This window comes from Camponotus vicinus, unplaced genomic scaffold, assembly GCF_025532165.1.
Source record: "Camponotus vicinus isolate PSW18456_S1 unplaced genomic scaffold, iyCamVici1.0 SCAF_2, whole genome shotgun sequence".
Taxonomy (NCBI): Eukaryota; Metazoa; Arthropoda; class Insecta; order Hymenoptera; family Formicidae; genus Camponotus; species Camponotus vicinus.
Genome location: NW_028141956.1, coordinates 14,037,722 through 14,062,760, shown reverse-complemented (window position 1 = coordinate 14,062,760; position 25,039 = coordinate 14,037,722). Strand labels below are relative to the sequence as shown.

Below are 25,039 nucleotides of genomic sequence, written 5' to 3'. Positions count from 1 at the left end.
TTTTAGATCTATCGGAAATATCTGTTACGGAATGATCTATCGGAAATATCTGTTACTTTGCATCTTAATCATATTGTTCAGAGAAGATACAGGAGAATTTTCCGCTGAAGGTAATTCTATCTATATCTTATATTCAATAAATATACTAATATATTTTATATTAATTTATATCTCAAATCATATATTACTAAAAAAGTAACATTAAAGAATAGAAAATATATAGAACATCATTATATTTTGTATATAAACTGTTTTGTATATGATACTTTAGTACGTTCTTGATTAATTTTATAAAATTATACTATATATTTTACAACTTATACAACATATTTTACAACTTATACTGCATATTTCACAATAAACATGAAAGTAAATTCCAAAAACGTTAATAGAACAGAAAATTACATATTTAACGTTTGTCGTAAGAATTCGTATTTCAAATTAGTTAGACTTATGAAATTATAATAATTGAATAGAATATTTATATATAAAACTATATACTCATTACAAATATTTAGAATTATAAATAAATATGCTATATTTTATATTTGCTATATTATATCAGTTGTACATGAGTCAATAAATTTACAAAAATATCTTTTTTGTAAATTTATTGATTCATGTACAGTAATTTGCAACAAACTGATATAATATAGCATATTTATTTTGTTGCAGATATACGTACACAAAATATGGAATTTTCTCAATCTCATGAGATATCACAAAATGATGATTATAGATTACCAATATCTATTAAACCTATTTCCTACGAAATCATACTTGTACCAAAATTAAAAGAAAATTTTACATTTGAGGGCTTCGTAAAAATTACCGCTGTTGTAAAAAACGAAACTGACAAAATTACGCTACATAAAGGAAATATCCAAATTGTAAATCAATCCGTTTTATTGGAAAATAAAACTGTTAACATTGAGCATGTTATACATGATAAAAACACTGAAAAATACACCCTTATCGTTTCCGAAACTCTTAAGAAAGAATCGCAGATACTAATTGCTTTCGATTATAATGGTATCTTGAATGATAATATGATCGGATTTTATAGAAGTTCTTACTTCGATAAAGATGATCAGATCAAGTAAGTAATATATATGTCAATTTGTAGAATCTATTTTATGTTAATAAAATTACAAAATTATAAAAAAGCATAAACTAAACAAAGTATAAATATGCACATAATCTTTGAAATATCAGATCAATATAAATTCATAGAAACTTCTAGTACAAATCTTTTAGGTGGCTGGCTGCAACACAGTTTTCAAAAACATACGCGAGACATGCATTCCCATGCTTCGATGAGCCTAGTTTTAAGGCAAAATTCACGATTCGCATATCAAGAGACCAAAAATATAAATGCGTCAGCAATATGCCTTTAATAAACACTGAAAAATTGTAAGTATTAGAAAAATGCAGAATATATGGTTCATTATAAATATGCTGTTAAATTGACTTCTTGTTTTAATACTATTCCTAACTCAAATTTTTTATTTTTTAAAGGAAAGATCAGTTTTGGGACACCTTCCAGGAAAGTGTCCCTATGTCCACCTACCTAGTGGCATTTGTTATTTCGGAATTTAGTTTTGTTAACCAAGATAAGTTTCAAGTGTGGTCCAGGCCATCCGTCATCGATCAAACGAATTACGCTTTGAAGATTGGTACTACAGCTTTAGAGTTACTCGGTAACATGTTCCAGCAAAAATATCACCTTCCTAAAATGGACATGATAGCTGTACCCGATTTCGGAGCTACTCAAACCGGAGCCATGGAAAATTGGGGATTGGTGACATATCGCGAGCCTAAAATGTTGTACGACGAGAAAGAATCATCGGTACTGGCACAACAGAGCGTGGCTTCCGTAATTGTTCACGAGCTCACGCATATGTGGTTTGGAAATCTAGTGACACCAGAATGGTGGAGCTATCTCTGGCTTAGTGAAGCATTCGCTAGATATTTTGAATATTTTGGTACAGCGGAAGTAAGGGCAAAATATTTTATCGTTATAGAATCACAGTCAAATTTAATTAAAAAGAAATTAGATTTAGATTTAGTCTGAATAATTTATACAATTTTGATCTTATATAATTTACGACATACTTGCACATAATATTGTTGAAAATCAATAATCGATTCTTGACATCATAATACTGGCACACAATAATTTAAAAAACAGAAATTTTATATTTACATTTTTAAAGAAATCGAATTCATAATTTTTTTATCTTTCTAATGCCTAGGTTGAAAAATCATGGAACATGAAAGAACAATTTGTAGTGGAACAGCACGAATCTGCTTTAATAGCGGACGGTCTTGATTCTTCTCAATCAATGACTCGAGAAGTTTCTAATCAATCACAACTCGAGGAAATAGGAGATCCTGTCACCTATGCAAAGGCAGCTAGCATTGTCCGTATGATGAGCTTTATGTTTGGAACTCGCATCTTCGAACTCGCATTACGCGATTACATACATAATAAGTAAATGTTCCATAAGGAATTATACAATTTATTATATTTTATTTATTTCTTAGCTTTGATAAAAATTCGATTTAAGGTACAAAAACATTTAAAATTATATATATAAGGTTAAATCAATTAATTTCTAAAAGTAACTAATACAATAATGACATTAGAAAAAGAATTAGATTAACTAATATTGACACATATTAATCAATATAAATTTTTAATTAAAATATCTAGATAATAGATAAATTTTATATAAATAACTCTTTATTATTTTAGTATTGCATTAATATTTCTTAATGAAAACTTTGCGAATAAGCGAATAAATTATTACTATTTAATTTTAAAATTATTGGGTAATTATAAATTAGATACATATTAATGTAAATTATACATATCTACTAAAATTGATTCATATAAGGAATTTGAAAAAATGCAAAAGTTTTTCCTTTCTATCAATATACAATTATTACATACATAATAAATTCTTTAGCAAAGAAGAAGGATTAGGCCATCCAGATGCTTTATGGGAGGCAATAGAAAATCGTACTCATCTACAACAATCCGCTGCAGTGAAAACAATAATGGATACTTGGACTACACAAGCTGGATACCCCGTTGTATCAGTCAATATCGATGACAAAGGCGTACTCCATATTACTCAACAACGCTTTCTTCTAAGAAACTTAAATAAAACTTCTACAAATGTCACATGGTGGGTGCCGCTTACATGGGTTACACAAACCGAACCAAATTTTAATAATACTCTTGCGAAGGTTTGGCTGTCCACTGAAAAAGATACTATAGATCTTAAAATTGATCCGAAAGAATGGGTGATATTCAACGTTCAATCATCGGGTTAGTAAAACAAATTTATAATTAAACATTTATAATGTTGGATATCGAAAAATATTGCAATTAAAATATTATAATTAAACAGTAATTATGATTAAATTGTCAAAAACGGAAAGTTAATAGTAAAATAAATATTTTAAATTAAAATATTTTATATCGACAGAAATTGCTTAAAAAATAGCTTTAATATTTATTACAGGTTTCTATCGAGTTAATTATAATTATGATGGCTGGCAGCGTATTTTCAATGTCTTAAATAGCGACAAATTCAATGAGATTCACGTATTAAATAGAGCCGGTATCGTAGACGATTTGTTAAATTTGGGTAGAGCAGGACTTCAAAATTACGAAACAGTTTTGAACGGACTAATGTATCTTAAACAGGAAACGAATTATTTGCCCTTTAAAGCAGCACTCAATGGTTTGGATTATTTAAATAAACGATTTGCAGGATACGAAGAACATTTTTTATTCAAAGTTAGTCTAAGTTACTAAAGATCACATCAAATATATTACGCATAATTAAATACAAAAACATTTACGATCTCTACTGTAATAGTCATAGACTGAAGTAAAAAAATTTATATAAATTTTAATATAAAAAAAATAGCATAAGTGTAATGACAAAACAACTTTTCTTTTCATCCAATAAATGTAGCAAATCTATTAATGCTATTTTATGTTTTTAGGAATACGTTCTGTCTCTTCTGCATGATAAACGCAAAAAATTAGGTTACGAAGATAGCGCAAATGATGACAGGTTAACAATTTTATTACGACGAGAGATAAATAATTGGGCTTGCAATTTAGATGACGATGAATGTATAACAGTTTATATGAAGAAGTTTAAACAGTGGAAAACAAATACTACTATTCCGTAAGAACATAAAAGCGATTACTTTTCTTATGATTTTCATATTATATACAGGGTGTCCCGAAACTACCACTTGATATTTTAAAGGCAGATTCTCTGGCCAATTTAAAAACGATTTTTCCTCAGCGAAAATGTCGAGGGAGATCATTATTTTTTGCATATTCCCAATTTTTGTCATCATGTATCTTTCTAACTAAGCCTTAAATTAAAATTCTATTAAAGTAAACTCTACCTAAAATTAACTAAAGAATGTGACTTTATTAATATTTTATTCCCATAAGCCTTAGTTTGCGAAAAACCCTTTATTTTCAATCGTTTATAACTCGAAAACTATTAGTGCCGCGACATTTTCGCTGAGGAAAAATCGTTTTTAAATTGGCCAGAGAATCTGCCTTTTTTTTGGACGGAAGATACCTGGGACACCCTGTATATATATATGTATGTATATATATATATATATATATATATATATATATGTATAATAAAGTCGAGTATTTAAATTAATTACATTAATAAATGAAATAATCTTAATATTCGATAGTATTAAGCCGAATGAAAGGTCTACATCATATTGCGTTGCCGCAAGATATGGAACTCATGAAGACTGGGAATTTTTGTGGAAACAATATTTGAATTCCAATTATGTCACCGACCAAACAGTGATTATGAACGCTCTTGGATGCAGCTTGAATACCACCATTTTAGAAAAGTAAAACTTTAAACGTGAAAGTATTCTTCCTTAACCCCTTCACTGTCAACCGAAAAGAAACTTTCCGTGCCAAAAGTGTGTTGAAGAAAAAGTTTTTAAAATTGCATGAATACGTCAGTATAAATATTATTGAGGTCGCCGAATCCGAATCTGAAGCCAGAATTACAAAATTCAAAATGGTGAATCCAATATGGCGGATCAAAATTCAAAATAATTTTGGATTTAAATAAAAATGTATATCATTTTTGGGGTTGCAAAATCAAAAGCTAATATCAGATTTTCCAAATTGAAAATAGCCAATATGGCGGACCAGAGTTCGAACAAATAGTTGACAGACATAAAGGTTGTATATTTCTCTCTTCAATTATTTTTAAATTCCGCTCTCTGCCGAATCCAGAGTTACGAATCGAGGACGTGGCGGTTATATTGACTCCGTTTTTTTATTGTTTTTATTTCTTGAAAACTGGTATACGTTTCCACTTCTGTGCAAACAGCTTGATTTGATAATTCGTGACTCTGGATTCGGCAGATAGCTGGATTTATAAGTAATTAAAGAAAAAAGTGTACATCTTTTATGTATGGCAACTATTTGTTCTGGTCCGCCATATTAAATTTGCAATTTTTAATTTGGAAAATCTGATATTAGATTCGAATTCGGCGACCCCAAAAACGATAAGAAACCCATTTTTATTCAAACCCAAAATTATTTTTAATTTTGATCCGCTATTTAGAAGTTCGAAATTCTGATTTCAGATTCGAATTCAGCGACCTCAGAAACCTTAAAATACCTAAGGACAACCAAATCGTAATAGTAATAACATATTTTTTTCAAGATGCCCCTATAGAGGTTATGAAGCAAAAGTGGCACGAATTTTTTTGGCCCCTATAGGGATCACTGACAGTGAAGGGGTTAATATATAAAAATATTATTACAAAATATAATTAAAGACACATCATTGGAGATAATAAGCACTCTCCTGACATTATTTTCATAACATTTGTTTGATTGATTAACATAAGTCTTAAGAGCAAAATATATTTTAATTAAGTATATTTATATATTGACATATTTATTTAATTAAGTATATTTATATAATGATGAGTTGATAGCTAATTTGTTTGTATAATCAATCATGTGGCATAATATGGTCATGTAGTATAATCATTCACATGGCAAGAAAATAGCAGCGCGATTGATTATAGTCATGTGTCTCGATATAATATTGTATTTAGAAATTAATTATTATTAATTTTATATTCACAGGTACTTAGGATATGCCATCAGCGATTACGCAAACAATCGAATTCGTAAACAAGACAGTACAAACGTCTTCGCTGCCGTTTATAATTCTGGTTTGACTGGCGCTGAATATATTCTTGAATTTGTTGAGAAGCATTACAAAGAAATGGAGAAATAGTAAGATCTTTTTATACACTACTCAAAAGAATCTAGGGAACACTTTTCATACCCTAAAAATTGGGCTATTTTCAAACCGCTGAAACTCGTCGAAAAATCATCGTAGAAAAAAAATTAAAAAAGAATTTTGAAGCATGAAGTTTCAACTTTAACGCGCTATCGGTGGTTTTTTAAAAATCTTTTATCTTCCTTTTTCTGCGCTTCAAAAAGGAACACACTGTTTAGTTCCTTAAAATTATGTATTTTTGACAGGCTGCAACTTGATGAAAGAAATTTTTCTCGAGAAATTCAATTCAAGCTCTATAAATTACAACATTTTCTCTGTAAAATGCTTTTCTAAAAATCTTTCTATGATTTTTGTTGACCTAGTAATGCGATTTTGAAAATAAACCAGTATTTTTTAGATATGATATCGATACTCGGTGAAAAATCATCGTAGATGAAAAATAAAAAAAGCATTTTGAAGCTTGAAACTTCAACTTTAACGCGCTATCGTTAGATTTTTTAAATTTTTTATCTTCTTTTTTCTGCGCTTTAGAAAAGAACATTGTGTTTTTCCTTAAAATTACGTTTCTTGACACTCTGCAGTTCGATAAAAAAATTTTTTTGAAAAAATTCAACTTAAGATCCATAAACTACAACATTTTACCTACAAAACGCTTTTTTAAAAACTTTCCTACGATTTTTTTTGACCGAGCTACATAACTTCGAAACCAATATGTAAAATGATGTATACCGCCGGCATTAGCGTTATCCAATGTGCATCACGTGGAGATTGCCGATCGGATTTTGCACATCATGTGTAGTGTGTGTGTGTGTGTGTGTGTGTGTGTGTGTGTATGTGTGTGTGTGTGTGTGTTACATAGCAGAGATAAGGACCCCGCAGTTCGTCACTCCTGCAGTATTTAATGACTCCAAACCCTCTCTGCTTTCTCTCTCTCTTTCTCTCTGCTCTCTCTGCTCTCTCTCTCTCTCTCTCTCTCTCTCTCTCTCTCTCTCTCTCTCTCTCTCTCTCTCTCTCTCTCTCTCTCTCTCTCTCTCTCTCTCTCTCTCTCTCTCTCTCTCTCTCTCTCTCTCTCTGTGTGTGTGTGTGTGTGTGTGTGTGTGTGTGTGTGTGTGTGTGTGCCAGCACGCGTGCGCGCGTGAGTGCATATGTGTTTAATAGCGTGTGTTACCTCCTCTCTGATCTTGCGGAATTTGGCGCCAAATTCCGCAAGAACTAATACGAAGATGCATAAACATGCAAAAGCGTCTGCAAGCGGTAATTGATCAGAGAGGAGGTAACACACGCTATTAAACACATATGCACTCACGCGCGCACGCGTGCTAGCACACACACACACGCACACGCACAGAGAGAGAGAGAGAGAGAGCAGAGAGGGTTTGGAGTCATTAAATACTGCAGGAGTGACGAATTGTGGGGTCCTTATTTCTGCTATGTAACACACACACACACACACACACACACACACACACACACACACATACACTACACATGATATGCAAAATTCGATCGGCAACCTCCACGTGGTGCACATTGGATAACGCTAATGCCGGCGGTATACATCATTTTACATATTGGTTTCGAAGTTATGTAGCTCGGTCAAAAAAAATCGTAGGAAAGTTCTTAAAAAAGCGTTTTGTAGGTAAAATATTGTAGTTTATGGATCTTGAGTTAAATTTTTTGAGAAAAATTTTTTTATCGAACTGCAGAGTGTCAAAGAAACGTAATTTTAAGGAAAAACACAATGTTCTTTTCTAAAGCGCAGAAAAAAGAAGATAAAAAATTTAAAAAATCTAACGATAGCGCGTTAAAGTTGAAGTTTCAAGCTTCAAAATGCTTTTTTTATTTTTCATCTACGATGATTTTTCACCGAGTATCGATATCATATCTAAAAAATACTGGTTTATTTTCAAAATCGCATTACTAGGTCAAAAAAAATCGTAGAAAGATTTTTAAAAAAGCATTTTACAGAGAAAATATTGTAATTTATAGAGCTTGAGTTGAATTTCTCGAAAAAAATTTCTTTCATCAAGTTGCAGCGTGTTAAAATTACATAATTTTAAGGAACTAAACAGTGTGTTCCTTTTTAAAGCGCAGAATAAGGAAAATAAAAGATTTTTAAAAAACCACCGATAGCGCGTTAAAGTTGAAACTTCATGCTTCAAAATGCTTTTTTAATTTTTTTTCTACGATGATTTGTCGACGAGTTTCAGCGGTTTAAAAATAGCCCAATTTTTAGGGTATGAAAAGTGTTCCCTAGATTCTTTTGAGTAGTTTATGTATAATACTTTATACAAATGCGTAGAAACAGAATACAAATAATATTCAAGTCACATTTACAACGGATAAAATGTTAATAATATATTAATACGTATCTCACCCATTATATTATATATCTTCTTAAAAATATTTTTGAGCTATGCGATACGAAATGTCGATTAAATACATAATATCATTAAACGCGTAAAAAGAAATATGACTTTGAATTGATTTTATAAGCACGCTATTTTTTTAGTTATGGAGGCCAGAGTACGATAGCCACAATTCTCGATGGAGCTTCGCAACATTTTTCCACACCTAGATTAGTGGAGAAATTTCAAAATCTCATAAACAAGACAGAATTCGCGCCGATCTTCGAATCTTTAGAGTCTTCTTTAAAAATCGCTAGATACGAATTGGAGTGGTATAAATCCGCTTCGGTTTCTATCATTCGATGGCTACGTGTACAAGAAGGGAAGAAATATCACCAACGAATATAAGTCCCAAAAAATATGTCATATCCGTTACGCCTTATCTTGAGGTAGGAAATTTCACCGTCGACGGACACGTCAAGATTGAAACTGACGTTGTACAACAGACAAAGCAAATAGTTTTGCACTCGGCGGAAATTGACATCATACGATAATGGCTGATTGAAACACATTGACTTTTAAATTTAAATTTATATATATGTTAAAAGAAATATGTGTGCCCATTTCTATTCTTAAAAATAAAAAACAAATTTCATCAGTATTCGAAGATATATCAAAATCCCCTCGCGAGTTTCGAAGTTTTTTAATTGTTTTTTTTTTCCATAATGTTCATTGGCTCTTTTTTGTTGTGCGCATTTGTCACATAATAATTATTATCAGTAAAGATCGCAACGCAAAATAATTTGTAATTTTTATCTTTTCTCTTTGATTCGTACTTATAATAAATCGCGACACATACATAGACGCTCTTTGACAAAGACCTATCATTGTAATACAATTACCCGTCGATAAAAGTTAATTATTAATTATCATGAAGGATCATAACAAATTGTTTTTCTATACTTTTCGCATTTCAAAAAGGAACTCGAAGCGTCTCGCATTACTATTTTCTCTCTCGAATTGTCGTTTGAAAGAGGACGACCAAATAATATGTCGATCGATAATTAATTTGTTTTAAAATATTCAATATTTCGTAATATAAATTAAACTAAATATTTTTTTGTTGTGTCTTCGCACTTCAAATTAATTTTGATAATTGGGCCAACATTGCATATAAAGTTTAACGTTCATTTAAAGAATATAATTTATATTATTGTTAGTTTGATCAAGAAACTGTTGGAGTGTATTAATTTAATGTTATCATTTTTACACTAAATTTTTGTATTTGAAAAAGATATTTCTTTTTTAAATTTGAGACTTTTTTATTATAATTTATTTTGGGATTTTTTAATTACAATTTATTAAATAATAAATAACTATAATTATGCTGGTAAAAATTCATGCAATTTGATTAAACATTAGGCTCGGTACTATCCCGGTATTACTGGTTTTTTTATATATATAGAAATATTGCATAGCAACTGGGCAAAATTAGTTAAAGCAATTTTATTGTATAATATGTGAGTAAAATCCTTACAAGATTTCTATTTGTTCATTTACTATGAAATAACTGAATTCAGATTTTGTACACTTGTTACACTTTTTCTATGCAGTAACATGAAAAGTGTTATATCTTGATTGAGATACTAAACAGTTTTTCCGTTCAATTAGTAGAAAAAAGTCAACATAACTGCTCAATAATCAATCAGAAACTGCATTTAATTTCTATCTGGATAAAGCGCATATTTATATATATGTATGTATATGTATGTATATATATAAATATTAAAGTTGAAATTGAAATATTTCAATATTAATAAAAAAAAACAAAATAATGCATACAATAAAATTTGTAAAAATCGATACAATTTTATTTTTTGTAGCCATACAATGTGCAATGTTTTCAAAATAAAGCGGTATTATATATTTTTAATCGGTTACTGTCGTGATAAAATACAGACAATCACGAAAAAGTAGTCGCATTGCAAATCTTGAATAAATAATCAAAATCTTATCGCATACGAATTATTTAGTAATCTGTAATTAGCAGTTCTGCAGCAAGTATTCATGTACTGAGAATAGAGAACTCTTTAAAATTCTAAGTACATAAAGAATTAAATTATGTTAGACAATATTTGATTTTTTAAGCAATTTTTAAAATATGTATATTTGATCACAATATACATGTATATATATAAATCTTTTTATTGTCTTTATTAATGTGCGATCAAAAATATTTTATTAATTTTAATATCATGTATCATATTGAATATTTCAATAGTCGCTATAAGAAAATGCGACTTTCATTAATAGAATAAATCAATTTTTTTCTCATTTTTATATATGTATAGAATTAGATTATTACAATAATCAACAATTATAAACATCGAATTAATATATATTTGTTTAATTAGATATAAGTATCTTCGATAATATTCGTGTTAATTATCACTTCGCACTAATTTATTGTTCTTTACGAATATATCATGTTAATTTAATTTAACATATTTTTAGCGTATTTTTCAAAATGACAAGATTATATAAATTGATTTTCAGCTGATTAACTGAAACACATACAATTTTAGAATTAATAATTTTACGATAAGTTCTTTATCTCTTATAATATTTACTAATTGTTACTCCAAATATGTATGTATATGTGTTTATCTTTTCTGCTACTTGTTTGAATAGTGAAATTCTTTACTTGTAAATTGATATCTATAATAATAATCATGTAAATAAGGATTGTATTGTAACGAGACGTATGTTATCACACTCTTCCCATTTATGTGTTATCACACTCTTCCCATACATTTTATAGTCTAACGATATAATCGAGAAAACACACCACGCAGGAGAGCCATTTCACTCCTCGCTATCTTCATAAATATCATTTACATACAATAATGCTGATCTTTTCCTCCGGTATATTTACAAATACATACAAAAAACACATAATATTCTCATACAATCCAACCATAATTGTTTCGCAATTTCACTCCATATATCTCATCTACAATCTATTCCATATGGACGAATTTCCGTCACATCACTTTGATGCTACAGTAAAATTCAACAAAAAATCGACGTGCGCGATATCATTATCACACGAAAGATCGTTTAATTTTTTGTCGAGATCAATCACTACGCGGTGTTCCTCTGTAACCAATCGCGAATTATTGCATGATTGTTATCAATCCATCGTATGTTGGCTTCCGCTTGCTCCACTGTTTGTTGTATGGTTCGCCTTGCAGTACCAAGTTCGTTTATATGTTCAGTTGCGAATTCCAGAAGCTAGAAAAAACATAATATCATGAAAACGAGAATGTATATCTATTGCAAATTTTCTTATTCTCAAAATATCTCAAAATGCAGCATTGTGAGATTTCTTCATAAACTGTGAACTTAAGCGATGAATGCTGGTCCATAAATTTTTTGAATTTATCGAATAGGAGTTTTAACATTATTATCTTTATCTAGACTACTCGTAGATTTATTGAATTATTTCTAATATTCAACTTACATCTTTTAATTCATATCTTGTATTTATTCCTCTAGTTGACGACTTTACGATGTTATTGATGGATAATAGTGACGTTCCAAAACTGAAAATAATAAAATATTTGCGTTATATTAAATATTTAACAAATAAGAGAAAAAAATTTGTATCTTCAAATTTGTATTTTAGGAAATCTTTCTGCGATCGTGACGCAGAATACATAGAAATATAAAGATATTACTTACTATTCCCTGAGGCGCGTCCATTTGTTTCTAAAGTAATTAAACGCGATCGGCTGACCAATGACGTTACTTGCGACTGATCCAAAAACTCGGGCGACATCCTGTTTTCTGATTCCTGAATTTTCTGTAATAGCCCAATCTAAGTATCGATTCAGCAGCCATGTCTCTCTCGTGCAACCCAGCGCTTGCAGAAGCAGATCCTTCTCCGATCCTACATTAGTTGCTCGATATCGCTGCCAAGCGAAATCCCATTCAATTTGTCCACCCATTCGAATAGCTGTGCAATAAACCACACCCTTCAAATTCGGTGAGATCCTAAAACACAAAACTTTAAATAGCCACAAAAATATAAATACCATATATTAATTGTAAATAATTTTATTAATTATTCTTTAAAAGTAATATGGAGTTTTTGAAATAATATGATTGTATCTTTACATATGTTGATGGAAATCACATAACTCATTCGTTCCGATTATCTTTTAATAATAGTAATATACCAAATGATGTGCAAAGGACTCGATTGATAATCTAGCCTTATCACATGTCGTGACGTTTTCACTTACGGATTGTTGACGTTCGGATTAGGAGTATGACGCCAATTGTTGAATTGTTGAACAGCGTTTCCAACGCAATCTTCATGGCCGAAATTACACGCCCAATTTAAAACATCAATTCGAGTAAAAACAGTCAGTTGAGGATCTCCCATCTTGTCAATGAAACCGACTTGTTTGTACACATTGTCCAATAGTTTTAACACGTACAACTGAAGAATTTATTAACAGTTATAAATTACACATTTCTTGCACATTGCATATTTTATTTATGCATCGAATTGCATATAAATTTAGTTTTAGTTCAGTCACAATTTTATATCTCGTATTGAAAACGTCTTTATAACATAGAATTAATTACATTGTTGCGTTCAAAAAGATCAACTTATATGTTTTAGAAATAATATATGATTAAAAGCTATAAAAAGAGATACATTATATGTGTATCGAAATAAAATATTAAACCAGAAAGTTTTTCAAAAGTTAAACAACTAACAGTTTAAAGTTTTACTATTTTTCGTTAAAATTTTTGTTCGATAAGTATTTACCCTGAATTTATCGTAACCCTGCGTTTTTATGAGCATGTCATTGAGGTAGTTAATGGCACTGAAAGCTGCTTTCCAAGGTAAATATTCTGTTTCGTGAGCCAAATAAGATGTAACATCAAGAGCAATGCTGTAGTTGAGATTGCCAGCTCGAGCCAGATTAAGAGCATCATCAATCAACTGTGCTCGATTAATTGTCGAGATATCTTTGAAATTTTGTTTGTTTAATTGCTTGATTATCATCTGCCAGTTTGTTCTATCATAATTTACTCTGTAGTATCCTGTTTCATAAATATATTACAATGTGATGTGACGCTTGTGTTTCCATAATAGCGGACAAAAAGTGGATAAATCTGTTACTTTTTAGAATATTTCAAGAATATCTTGTCTCTTAAAAAAGAGAACCAAAGAGTTTCTTATTTAAATTTACAATTTCCTTTTCAAATTTATTTCGAAATTCATATTATTTATCAGGCAAAAATTTTGATATTAAAATAATAATCTTATAATTTAATCAAAATTATTTAAAAAGTTATTTTCTTGGAAAATTGAAAATAAATATTTTATTAAAGGTGGCTTTGATTTTTGTGACATAAAAATATGATTTTTTCATCTAAACATAATATAATTACCAGTTTCTTGCACATTGAAAAGTATCCACTCAGATGAGCTTATACCCAAATCGTTGAGGATAATCGAGTGTTCCGCTTTCATCCATTTCATGGGTTGAGTGTTCTTGAAGTTTAATTGCTTCTCGCTCGTATAAGTGATGGGTACCCACCATAATGGTTCCGACGGAGATGTAGTAACCTTTGTGGTGCCATTACGAAGCAGAAAGCGTTCCTGCGAGAAACAAATGATGCATGTAATACATTTATAATAAATTACTTAAAACAATTGTCAATGGAATAATTTTTTGCAACAATATTGTATTTTAATATCTTTCACTTACACTTACACTTACACTTACACTTATACGTTTTACATTTTATAATTTTTAAAATATTTTTTAAATAATATATATATATATATAATTTAAAAAATTATATATATATATATATATATATATATATATATAATATTTATAATAGCATATCTTTATTATATTTCTCAAATAGAAAATAATTATGTGAATCAGACGCGTTATTTTAGAAACTGTTTGTTACCTGCTTATTAATGTTTTATTCAATTATTATATAATCTGTAAAAACCTGCGTCAGCGTTGCACTATTGTTGTTGTAGTTTCGCGTGACAGTGATTACAGGAAAACCGGTTTGTAAGGTCCAAGTATCCATAATCTCTTTAACGGTTACGCTTGGTTCAAGTACCTTGTCTTTGTGAGCTTGCTGAGTCAAAGCATGCCACAAATCATTTTGCTCAGCACTTTGATAAGCTCTATTAAATATACAGAAATAGCAGAAATAGCTCAGTTGCAAAAATTCATTTGCAAAATTTTATATTTATAATATTGAAAGAAAAAAGACAGGAAATGTTAATTACCATACATATTTTAAATCATTTTAAATGCAAAAATTATAAAAGATGAAAATATTAATTAATTTTTACTCACTTTTCATTCAAATAATTAGTTAAACCTTGTTTAAAGACTTTTGTTGTAAGAAAATGATCCATCATTCTTATTATGGAAGCACCTGGAAAAATTTCGATAGATATAAATACACTAATTATTAAAATTATTATAGTGCGTGTAATTCGTCAAGTACCTTTTCCGTAAGAAATTCTGTCAAAAATTTCATTGATTTCGTCAGGATGGCCAACTTCGATGGATATAGGATGAGAAGATTCCAAAGCATCGAGACCAAACACATTTTGAAGCTCATGGACGACAAATTGCTCCAGGACTTTCCACGACGGTTCTACCTGTTCCAAGAACAAATATATACATATACATATATATATATATATATATATATATATATATAATAAATTTATAATTATATATTTTTATATTAAATAATAAAAGGTAAACGTGGCATAATTTTTAAATATGCTCAAAATATTTAACATCAAATTTCTTCAACCGGTATTTTGAAAGTATTATAATTCGTAGTGCAATGTGTAATTTAGCATCGTTTAAAAACGGATTTTACCGCATCTATACCGATGTATTCAACATAACTGGCGAAACCTTCATTCAACCAAAGATCTGTCCACCAACTTGGTGTCACTAAATTTCCAAACCACTGATGCGCGAGCTCATGAGATACCACGGTGGCTACTCGCTGTTTATTACTACTGGTCGATATGCCTTCTTGGTACAACATTGCTGTCTCTCTAAATAAACAAAATTACAAATTAACTCTCTGCCGCCTCTTTTAAATATCAACATAACATATAATAATAATAATGTATATATATATATATATATATATAATAAAAATTGTTTTATATTATTTGAATTAATCGTAAGAGAATATTGCGATATCTCAGTATGTGAAGAAACATTTATATTCATAATTTAACTTGTTAAATGCTATTTATTAGTCAATTCAAAATTTAGATAACCATTCATAAATTTTTTATTATAAAAAATATATTTTTATACACATATACATAAAATAATTTCTATTCTTGAAGCAAAATTATAAAAATATTTATATTTATTCGCCATTCATATATTATCTTCTTGAATATCATAATCTAACAAATCTAAATATACTAAATAAAGTGATAACTAAAATGATTTTATTTCTTTTCGATATAAATAATTAAATAACATATATAAAAAATACAACTATTTATTATTAATAAATTATTTATTATTAAATATTCCAATTATTATTAAATATTCCAATAATTTTTATACATTGAAACTCCCTTGGTAATATTTATGAGATAATGGAATTGATGATATACTTTTATTTCATATAGCAAAATAGATAAATAGAAAGAAAAACGAGGAACATAATATCGCGTTTCAAAAATAATTATAAATATCAGTATGTATCTGGTATCCTTACCTATAAGTTATTAAGCCCCAATTTTCCATAGCACCGGCGGAGAAGTCAGGTAACGCAACCATATCCATCTTTGGCAAAGGAAACTTGATCTGGAAATACTCTTCGTAGTATTTGAGAATTTTCGGTCCAATGTTCAAGCTATATTGCGATTGATTAATGGCATCGTGGCGCGCCCAAACTCCAAAGTTACCATCTTCCGATCTCCGTACATCAAAGTCAGAAACTATGAAGGCGACCAAATATGTAGACATTGGTACTGAACGCTCGTAATGATCCCATACATACGTGTGTAAACCGGGCCTGAATGTTAAATAATAAAAATTTTTTTGATAAAATTCTCACTTAAATAAATAATTTTTGTAAATCAATTTTTCAAAATTAACGCTTTATAAAAAAAATTTATTTATTTCACTTTATGTATTTCTCATCCTGCACATATTATGAATTACTCTGTTAATTGTTCTTATTTTTGTTTAATCAACAGAAGTAAAATTTTGTAATTTAAATAATAAAATTATAAGTATTTTTGTAATTAAGTTATGTCAAGATTTATCAGTTTGTATAACAAATAAACTATTTCGAATTAAATTTTATATTCTGTATACTTTGCGCTAAACAAAAATTTGAAGTAGAACAAGAAAATTCATACGCGCGGAAAATCATGCAAGAAAATCATATCTGAAAAATGTGAATTTGAATCGAATCTGTAATACGAAATGCCGCAATATAGTGTCATGTATAACAGTATGGCATGCACAATTACTCACACTGGCATCGGTGCCCCTTCTATGGGCATATTCGAAATAGATGTCATGTTTTTGGGACGTGCTATGTTGATTTGGAACTTGGCTTTCAAAGCCGGCTCATCGAAGCACGGAAAAGCACGGCGCGCATCCGTTGCTTGGAACTGAGTCGTGGCGATCCATCTATAATGCAGAATAGAGATACCTTTGGCAAACAGCCGACAGCAGTCCTTGTTTGAGCTCACGCACGTAAGCCAAATATGCGACCACAACGCGAGATATTCAAAGGATAATCACTCCTTTTATATTAACGAAAATATTTCACAATGATAAACATGATTATGATAACGTTAAAAATTGAAAACTTCAACGTAAGTTTTGCAAACTTGAAGAAAGTAATTTCAAATTTTATGTCTCCCGGACGCTCACATTTGCTTATAATATAGTAATATAGTACAGCTTTGTCTTAATTAAATTTTCTCTATTTGTTATAGTTTATGTTTAGAACTCAATAATAAATAAAATAACTTTGCATATCAAAATGTTTGCTCGAAATGTAATTCCACATTTAACTGAACGAAATGTATGAAGAAACAACTCTAAATTTATATCGACTATAAAAATTCCATCACGGTGCCACTTACTTTGTCTGATTGCCGGCCATGTACGAGCTTCTGTAAAAACCTTGCAGATAATCGTTCAGATAGCCAATGAACTTGAGATGCACCACGTATTGTTTGCCTCTGCTCAACGTGTCCGACGTTTTAATCACGTGAAATTGCCTCTCGGTATCGTTTCTCTGCTCCACGATCCTGATTATCTTATTGTTAGTCTTGTTGCTGTTGGCAGAATATTCCCTGATATTTGTAAAGCCTTCATCAATCTTCATGTCCACGGCGTGAAGTGTGACATTGTTCGTATCTAACGTCACATTCACCAAAATCTTGACCTAAATATGAGATAATATGATAAATAAAAAATGTTTCTATTCTTTTTATATAAAATAATTTTTTGTATATTAAACAGCTTTTATAAGATAATATGTATGTTTCTTCAATTTTCTTCAAAATCTTAGATACTGGATTTTTAATCAAGTTTTAAGTTTCTAACTGTTTTATTAGTACGATATTATCATTACATTTTTAGATTTCAAAGTAACATTCTATATGATTCCAAAATATTTAAACATTTCTCGTTAGCAATATCGAGAGCTGAAAACAAACGGTACAGAAGAAAGTGAAAAGAACGAAAAAGAAACTTGACGGGAAGTTAAGCTTGAAACGCACGTGACCTGTGTGCTCATACATATATTCCCTATAGATTCGATATATGAAAGTGAACGGTTGTCAATCGCTACTACGTGCGTTTCTTTATGTGTCGGTTTATCTACAGAATTAAGAATTAAGTAAAAAACATTATGTAAAAAAACATTATGATTCACTATAGAAAGCTGACATATATAATAGCACATTAAACCAGTTTGTCCACTAAAATCACGTGAAGAAATCTCACAAAAAGAGGAAATACTTTGGAAAATGCCGAAATATTTACAATTGCTTATTAAATAATCAATCGCTAATTAAACATGGATATTCAATTAACATAACTTTATAAATTACAGAAAGTATTGCCATAAAAATTTTAAATAAATTACAGGAGTCAAACTTGAGTTTGCATTTTTCTTATTCCTTTGCTATTATTTTATATTAATTTTATATAAATAAAAGAAAAAGAAAAAAAAATATATATATACATATATATTACTATAATAGATAATAATTTTTATTTACTTTTTTACTTATTTATATATTTTATTTATTGTACAGAAATATAAATATGTATAAATTATAAGTTGAATTCTAAAATAAAAGAAATATAAATAATGTTATATAAAAAAAGATTTCTAATGACATGTTTAGAAATCTTTTCACTTGTTATGAAATACACTGCGAAATTGAAAAATGTTACCTCGCCGTGAAAGGTGAAGTTACCCTCCCATATGAAGGGTATCAGCCATAATTCGTATGAATTGGGTACAACTGCCTTTGGTAATCTAACATCTATTTTCTTCTTTATAGGCGTTGATGAAAAACCCTTTCCGCTCGGCAAAAGTGAATTGTCGAAAAAGTCGTCACATTGGTTGACTTGTTTTTCCGTGAGACAAGGCGCAAAATGATACACCAACAAACCGGTGACAACCAGACTAATCAGAAAAAATGCTCCCAAGAAGAAGACACCACACCGGGAAATTGTACAACCTTTCTTGCGTCCGAATGTAGTTGTGTGCGCATCCATCATTGCCAGTACCTCGCGGGACTGAGTCATATCATGTGTAAACCTAAAAAGAAAAAAGTATATGCATTTTTTAATCTTCTTCCTTCAATTTATGCTAATTATTGCGATAAATGTACATTAACTTTTTTTCTTTTCTACATTTAGTTATCTGCTCTATTGGTTACATTTCAAAATTACTAATGCATTTCGATAACAACAAGTATAATAGCGCAATGAGATAATGCGTTCGACTGATAATTGAGCGCATTATGTCATTGCGCTATTATACTTATTGTTATTATTATTATACTTATTATTATTATTTATACTTATTTATCGAAATGCATTAATAAATTTGGAAAGTAAGTAACTGATATTAAAATGCAAGTAATAAAGGAAAGATATATACAAACAATGTATAATAATTTTAAATAATATAATAAATTTCCTAAAGCAATATGTATCTTATTTTTTAACAATTACTATATTTTATTTCAGAAATAAATTCTGATTATTCAGCTTATATATCAGCTTTAGTTAATTAACTAATATCATTTATTTAAGCTTATAATGTATTCATTTACATACTTTTGTATCAAGATTTATATAAGTTTGAAATTTCTTTTCCTATCTTTTTTTTTGGCGAATTACCTAATTTAAATAATGAGTATTTCTTTCAATAATATTATTATTCTATATATACTCTTATACATATTTTAATCTATTTTATTTCTGTTCTTATCTTTATGTTATTTTTCTTATAATATAGTTCAAAAAATTAGAATAGAATGTTTTATAAATCGACATATTTTGTTTTCTACAAATCAATAAAAATTAACGTTTAATTTTAAAATTTATATTGTTAATTCAAAGAATATAAATAAATACTATTGAAATACTAGCTGATTTGATCTCTATTTGTTCTCCGTAGATATCTTGCATGTTGTTTCACTTTAATTTTAAAAAAGAGAAAAAATTTTCTTAAAAGAATATTTATTTTTATAAATAGATATAAAAATGTAATTTTTTAATCAATATACTCTTAATATAATTCAATATCATAGTTAATTAATTGTTTTTCACATTTTTATTGTTTTTATAATTTTCAATATTATGATTTTTATGTCGATGGAAAGTAATTTCTCAAATTTCAATTTTCATTCTATCTTTAAAAAGAGAGAAAAAGAAAATCATTCACTCAAAAGAGATTCAAAGATATATTGCATTATTAAAATTGTAAAATAAGAGTAATAAAGTAATTGTAATAAAGAGTAGTCTTTAGTAAATGTTTGAGGTATAAAATTTTGTTTTAAACATTTAATTAGAAGTTGTACAGTTCAAAAATAAAATAATATAGAATTTACTTATTTACTTCTTTTGACATCTTATTATTTACTTAAATGTTTGTTTATAATTCCTCGAAATTATATTATCATTTTATTAATTAATGTTGAATACTAAAGAGAATTACAACAGTAATCTTTTTCGATACTTTGCCTATATACAGGCTTAAATTTTTCGATACTTTGCCTATATACAGGCGTAAATTTTTTCAAGGTTTCTCGTTATTAAAGTCAAGATCAAGGATTCCAAGATTTCTATATATACTCTGTGTATAGAATTGAAATTCTCCTTTACACTTATTTATATATATATGAAAATTACAAATTCGAATTACAATATCGAATATAACATATAATATCATCGTAAACATTACTATTGAAGGTCGCATACATATATTTGTTTATATTAATTTGAAAATAGCAGATAATGTACGAATCTTTGAAAATGATAGAATAATAGGAAGATTCAACTACTTTAAATTGATATCTAAAATTTAAATTTATATCTGAAGATTTACACGTTATATCTGTTGTCATCTTTAGCAAAGAAATATAAAGAGAAAGAGAAAAAGAGAAAGTGAAAATGTAAAATGGTTGAAAAGTGAAAATATTCTGATATAAATATTTAATACAGCATTTGATAAAATAACACATAAAATAGTATATTTACTACGTAGTATAATACTACGTACGATAAAACAGCACACAGAAATTAGCCAAAATAATTTGAAAAGATAACACACATATAATTACCGTTACAATGATATGCCTCACATTAAAAAAATGCCACGTGTATTTATTTCTATGTCTATTTCTGTAAAATTGTAAAAATGTACAGAAGTTATATTCAAAATGGTTTATAAAACGTCAATATAATTTAAATATTCATTTAATATTTTTCTAATATTGATATAGAATTATAATATTGGTATAGAATACGTGCGCATAATGTGTTTGTATAGAATTTCCCAGTAGGTCAAAACAGTATATATATACATCTAGACAGTAGAACCAGATCTGTTTTAGCTGTTTATAGCTGAAGAAAAATATTATAATCATATATTTATATTAAAAATTAATCAGACTAGAAATGTATAAAAAAAGTAGACTGAATAATTGAAACAATTTGACATTTTGACTAGTTAATCTATACAAATACATCATTTAAACTTTGAAATTGTGGAAAAGTATTTGAATTATGATAATCATAAACGTATCAAAACAAGAGCAACAATTTTCGCGAGATCATTGTACATAAAAAATTTTATATCTCGCGTAAATCGGGTGAAGGCAACCAATCATTGAAAGTAATTTCACGTTCCAAACGCTTCGAGTGAGCGTGTCAAGGAAACGCGAATGGCATGCCTGAATTGATGTAAGGTTCTTGCACCGGCGTGAAATAATCTTACACGCATAACACAACTTTGCATTCTAACCGAGACAACGATTTAACTTGAATAAAAGATGACTATTACGCGAATTGATGCTGCATAAATGAAATAAAATTGACAAAAATTTCCTACATGAAAATGTCCTCCAATATAACTCTCCTTGAATATATTATACTAGTAATTATAGATAATAGAAAGAGACATATTTCCATATTACAAAGCAAAAATAATCAGTTTTTGCTTATGTAAACAAAATTTATAGATTGATGTCTAATTGTATGTGTATGTGTATACGTGTGTGTGTGTGTGTGTGCGTGTGTGTGAGTGTACACACTAGGACATTTCAATAAATAAGGTACTAAATTCCTATCATGAGAAAACAGTTTTATTTATTAAAATGTCCTTGTATATATACAAAATATAACAATATATATAGATTGCACATAGATATTCGTATCTATTTGCCATAATTATATAAATAAAATGAAGCACTTTCTCACACGCGTTGCCTAATTTATTCGTTTGAATTTAAATAAAGAAATACTATGCCGAATTCAGCAAACACTTTATACCACGAATCGTCAAGAGAGAGATAAATACTTGGCCACATGTTTCCCACCTGTCGACAGTTTACTTTCTACCTGTAAATTATTGGCCAATAAATTACTTGCATTTCCTCGTTAAAAACGACCGCTAAATAATCAGTCGTGCAAGTTTTGCGTCGCAAAATATACAATATAAGAAGCTTGTGATAATATTAGTCTGTGGTAGTATAGTTTCTTTGTATTGTAATTAACTGTAGTGAACATCACATATACATCTCATATTATACAAGATTTATATCCGCATTTATACTACTAATAATAAGACAAAAAAATTGATTGCAAATTTCCTGGAGTCTCGGGCTTTATTATGATCATAGATTAAAGGAATCTTGCAAGAAAAGTCTTCTTGTCGTTTTCTCGATTACACATATTCTCATATTCTTCATTTTATCAATCCAATATTATTCAAAATTACTTATTTCATGAAATAGGCATTTTGCGAAAAGCATTACACGTTCATATATATATATTTGAAAATATTTTTAAACATTCCCGGTTTATCTTTAGGGAATGTATAAAAATTGATAAATATGAAGCAAATGTGAATTTTATAGCATTTAATTCCTGTGCAAAATTATAACATTGTTCGATTTGCCTTCTTACTAGGAAAATTATCCTTTAATTAAATTCTATTTTTTTATATTGATTTGAATAAATCAACATTAAAGTACAGTAAGCACCAATTAAAATCTCTTACATCATTCGTTTGAAGGATCTAAACAACTTACCTTAATAAAACCGTATTCACTTCAACTCTAAATGATTCAGAACTCAAAAGCTACTGTTAAAACAGCTAATATTCCATTGCCATCTTTCCTCAAATAAGTATTAGTCATACTGTGTGTGTGTGTGTGTGTGTGTGTGTGTGTGTGTGTGTGTGTGTGTGTGTGTGTGTGTGTTATGCTTACTTCTCATACATTTATATTTATGTTACATAAGATTCCAACTAGATATCGAGAGATTTCTTTGTACAATCATATCAATGCTAATTTAAATCGATCCAAATTTTCTCGAAAGCAAATATTAAATTTTTTAGATCATACGCTAATAAAGTCGATCAATAAATCGCGATCTTAAATTTCGTTTAAATCCGAATAGTGAACTCACACAATAAATATTTATCGTATCCGTGACTGCTTTTATTTCATGACACGTCGTACCATCAAATTCCGGTCAGAGAACAGGATCACCATCGGCAGACAGCGAGAACACTCCACTCCGCTCGATGGTTCGCGCGCAACTGCCAAGGAATATCGAAGCGACGATACAGCTTCGTCTCTTCCTTCTCCTGGTCAATCGGGTTTCCTGGTCGCCGCCCCGATCGGGGCTTCTACATGTAATATCCTTCCATCTGCCGGATGGATCACCTGCGTATCTTCCGTATCATCATGCGAACATATCGTGCGATCGATTTTCGTACTTATGAGTGACGTAACATAACAATCGATAGAGATATTTACATCTTTTGAATGCACTTCGAATTGCTTTCTTTTTAAAGAATTTGTTTTGGTTTCTAATCTAGGATGACCTGATTTTCGCTTCTCTCTGCGGATTTTTCTATCAAATTCAAAGTCAATCTTTCTTAATAATTATTTGATTGGACATCATTCTTTTTATATTCATATCTTTTTTTATGTAACGTGGAATTTTCTCAGAGCGAAATCTTAAATTAGGATTCTATTGTAACAAAGAAGAAAATTATCAAAATTAACAAAATTTAACAAAAACTCAGCTATTTTGTAAACACTAAATACTTTTCATTAGATTCTTTATTAATTTTTAAAATAAAATATTTTTTAATACCTTATCATTTTCTACTTTCTAAAAATAAAGATAAAATTATATTCATTTTACAAAAATATAAATTTTACATTTCTTATTAAAATAACTTGAAAAAAGATTTGTTAATTTTAAAGAAAATAACACATAATAATGGTCTTAATATTTATATAATATTTTTGTATTTCCTACTCGTGAACAAATTGCACTACATGTGTGTGTTCATTATGTAAATAATTATGCATCAATAATTATGCACATTGCTATATGATCGTATTGTATCATTATTATTCATTTTAACTAAAGAGATCTCATGTTAAAAAATATCACTAATCTGAATGTATCAAATGAAAACTTATTGAAATATTAAGTGAATAGTGCAGTATTTGCAATA

At 28.9% G+C, this 25,039-nt stretch overlaps 2 protein-coding genes across 5 annotated transcripts in view; one reads left to right on the top strand and one right to left on the bottom strand.

Annotated features, from left to right (window-relative positions):
• On the top strand, positions 1-10,716 carry LOC145966104 (aminopeptidase N-like). The gene is made up of 11 exons (XM_083089900.1): positions 1-110; positions 676-1,099; positions 1,258-1,413; positions 1,519-1,996; positions 2,256-2,494; positions 2,973-3,337; positions 3,534-3,811; positions 4,024-4,211; positions 4,750-4,917; positions 6,182-6,334; positions 8,854-10,716. Exons 1-11 carry the CDS (start codon positions 32-34, stop codon positions 9,095-9,097), a joined length of 2,772 nt encoding a protein of 923 aa, XP_082946026.1. The 5' UTR covers positions 1-31; the 3' UTR covers positions 9,098-10,716.
• A 736-nt stretch (positions 10,717-11,452) lies between these two features.
• Positions 11,453-25,039, bottom strand: part of Superdeath (Suppressor of ER stress-induced death) — a 33,537-nt gene continuing 19,950 nt past the window's right edge. The window contains exons 1-15 of one of the 4 annotated variants that reach the window (XM_083089899.1): positions 24,027-24,147; positions 19,222-19,591; positions 17,898-18,202; positions 17,278-17,436; positions 16,511-16,810; positions 15,641-15,824; positions 15,254-15,410; positions 15,100-15,181; positions 14,741-14,924; positions 14,162-14,372; positions 13,533-13,810; positions 12,997-13,196; positions 12,434-12,745; positions 12,213-12,294; positions 11,453-11,983 (exon numbers count right to left, since the gene is read on the bottom strand). In XM_083089899.1, the coding sequence (XP_082946025.1) occupies positions 11,834-11,983; positions 12,213-12,294; positions 12,434-12,745; positions 12,997-13,196; positions 13,533-13,810; positions 14,162-14,372; positions 14,741-14,924; positions 15,100-15,181; positions 15,254-15,410; positions 15,641-15,824; positions 16,511-16,810; positions 17,278-17,436; positions 17,898-18,202; positions 19,222-19,578 (2,961 nt within the window). In that variant the 5' untranslated portion in view covers positions 19,579-19,591; positions 24,027-24,147 and the 3' untranslated portion in view covers positions 11,453-11,833. Of the gene's footprint in view, positions 11,984-12,212; positions 12,295-12,433; positions 12,746-12,996; positions 13,197-13,532; positions 13,811-14,161; positions 14,373-14,740; positions 14,925-15,099; positions 15,182-15,253; positions 15,411-15,640; positions 15,825-16,510; positions 16,811-17,277; positions 17,437-17,897; positions 18,203-19,221; positions 19,592-21,623; positions 21,646-23,973; positions 24,148-25,039 lie in introns of those variants that run through there. The other 3 variants (XM_083089896.1, XM_083089898.1, XM_083089897.1) reach the window with 3 other exon arrangements.